Source organism: Peromyscus eremicus, chromosome 5 (assembly GCF_949786415.1).
Source record: "Peromyscus eremicus chromosome 5, PerEre_H2_v1, whole genome shotgun sequence".
NCBI classification, from domain to species: Eukaryota; Metazoa; Chordata; class Mammalia; order Rodentia; family Cricetidae; genus Peromyscus; species Peromyscus eremicus.
In genome coordinates, this window is record NC_081420.1 from 39656557 (window position 1) to 39658305 (window position 1749).

The following is a 1749-nucleotide window of genomic DNA, read 5'->3' on the forward strand; positions in this document are numbered from 1 at the left end:
TCTCTGCTTTATCCTCTTGATCTACAACTGGTTTTTGTGTCAACATCTTGATTTTGTTGTTACTAGTATATTTTGAGATTAGGTAATTAAGTTAAACACATAGCTTGGAAATTTAGATTTCTGTAAACAAGTCTTCAAGGAAATTCTGGGTCAATAAATCTGAACAATAATATATATCATTACCTTATTCTCCAGAAAACTGAGTGGCTTTAAAAGATTTTTTTTTCTGATACTTATCATGATTTACTAATTTCTTCAAAAAGGTGTTTGCAGGATCAAGTATTTCTGCCTCAGATATAAGCATGATTTTGGACCCTGTGAAGGGCACAGTCTTCCTCTGTCTCACAGGGCTTGGCACCATGGGGAACATCTCAGTTTTTGTGAGTTACATGCACATGTTCCAAAAAACAGAGAAGAAACCTATACACCTCATTCTTGCTCACTTGGCACTCACAAACATCATAATGCTTCTTTCGAAAGGTATGCCAAAGACTATAGAAGCCTTTAATTTTGGAAACTTCTTAGATGACACCAGTTGTAAAGTTGTTGTTTACCTGGCAAGAGCATCCCGGGGCCTCTCCATCTGCACCAGCAGTCTCCTCACTGTGGTCCAGGCCATCACCATCAGCCCCAGACACTCCAGGTGGCAGAGGTTCACACTGAAGACTCCACAGCACATTCTTTCCTCACTGCTCTTCTTTTGGATACTCAATTTCTTGATCAGCATGAATTTACCATATTACATTAAAAGTATCAACAGTGTGAACATAACACAGGTTAAAAAAGGCAACAATTATTGCTATTTTCTGCCAGAAAGCTGGATAATAAGATGTTTTTTTTCTCACCCTCATGGTCCTGAGAGATGCAGTGTTTCAGGGTGCCATGGGAGGGTCCAGTGGCTACATGGTATTTCTTCTCCACAAGCACCACCAGCATGTCCTCTACCTTCAGAAGGCCAAGCTTCTCTACAGAACTCCCCCTGAGCTGAGAGCTGCTCAGAGTATCCTCCTTCTGATGCTCTGTTTTCTTTTTTTCTACTGGGCAGATTGTTTCATTTCTTTATATTTTACTTTCTTCATAGAGAATTATTCCAAATTACTATATGTTCCAGAGTTTCTAACACTTGGTTATGCAGTTATCAGCCCCTTCATACTTATTCAGAGAGATGGACATCTGACTAAATGTTGTCACCCTCAGTAGGAGAGATCAGACATTGATAAATGTCCATTTATCCTTTCAGCACACAAAACATAAAACTTGATAGTTTTGTTTAGGTGCACATAATACTGTATCTACTAAGAGTATCTCAGCACATAGTGGTGGATAAACACTCAACAAATGATGACTGTGCTTAGCTAATAATGAGGCTGAAGAAAGTTCAAAGCCCCAAGTGTCCCTTCCTCCATCTTGCCTTCCTCCATGAAATAGCTGATATTCTCTTGTGTGTATAAAGGATCATTTATGATCACCACTTCTGGTAGTAGAAAGAGTTATAGAAGCACACTGTCAATACATGACAGAGGCAATGCATAAATATCACAGTGACTCCCATTGAATGATACAATTTATGTGTTATTTTTCAGAATAAAAATGAATGCATTACACAGGTCAGCCTGGGTCCTCACAATCCTGGTTGGCTGAAGATATCCACAGGCCTGCCTTGTGCTACTCAGCCCCAGGTGGGTGAAAGACACCCACAGGCCAGCCTGTGTAGGTGGAGTTTTCTGTCTAGACTGCCAATTAGCTTTG

The 1749-nt window shown here is 40.0% G+C and overlaps 1 protein-coding gene across 1 annotated transcript; it reads left to right on the forward strand.

Moving 5' to 3' along the window:
• Nucleotides 1-302: 302 nt before the first annotated feature.
• Nucleotides 303-1200, forward strand: LOC131911296 (putative vomeronasal receptor-like protein 4). The gene is given in 2 exon segments (XM_059263281.1): nucleotides 303-833; nucleotides 835-1200. Coding segments are annotated over 2 exon segments (897 nt in total).
• Nucleotides 1201-1749: the final 549 nt, after the last annotated feature.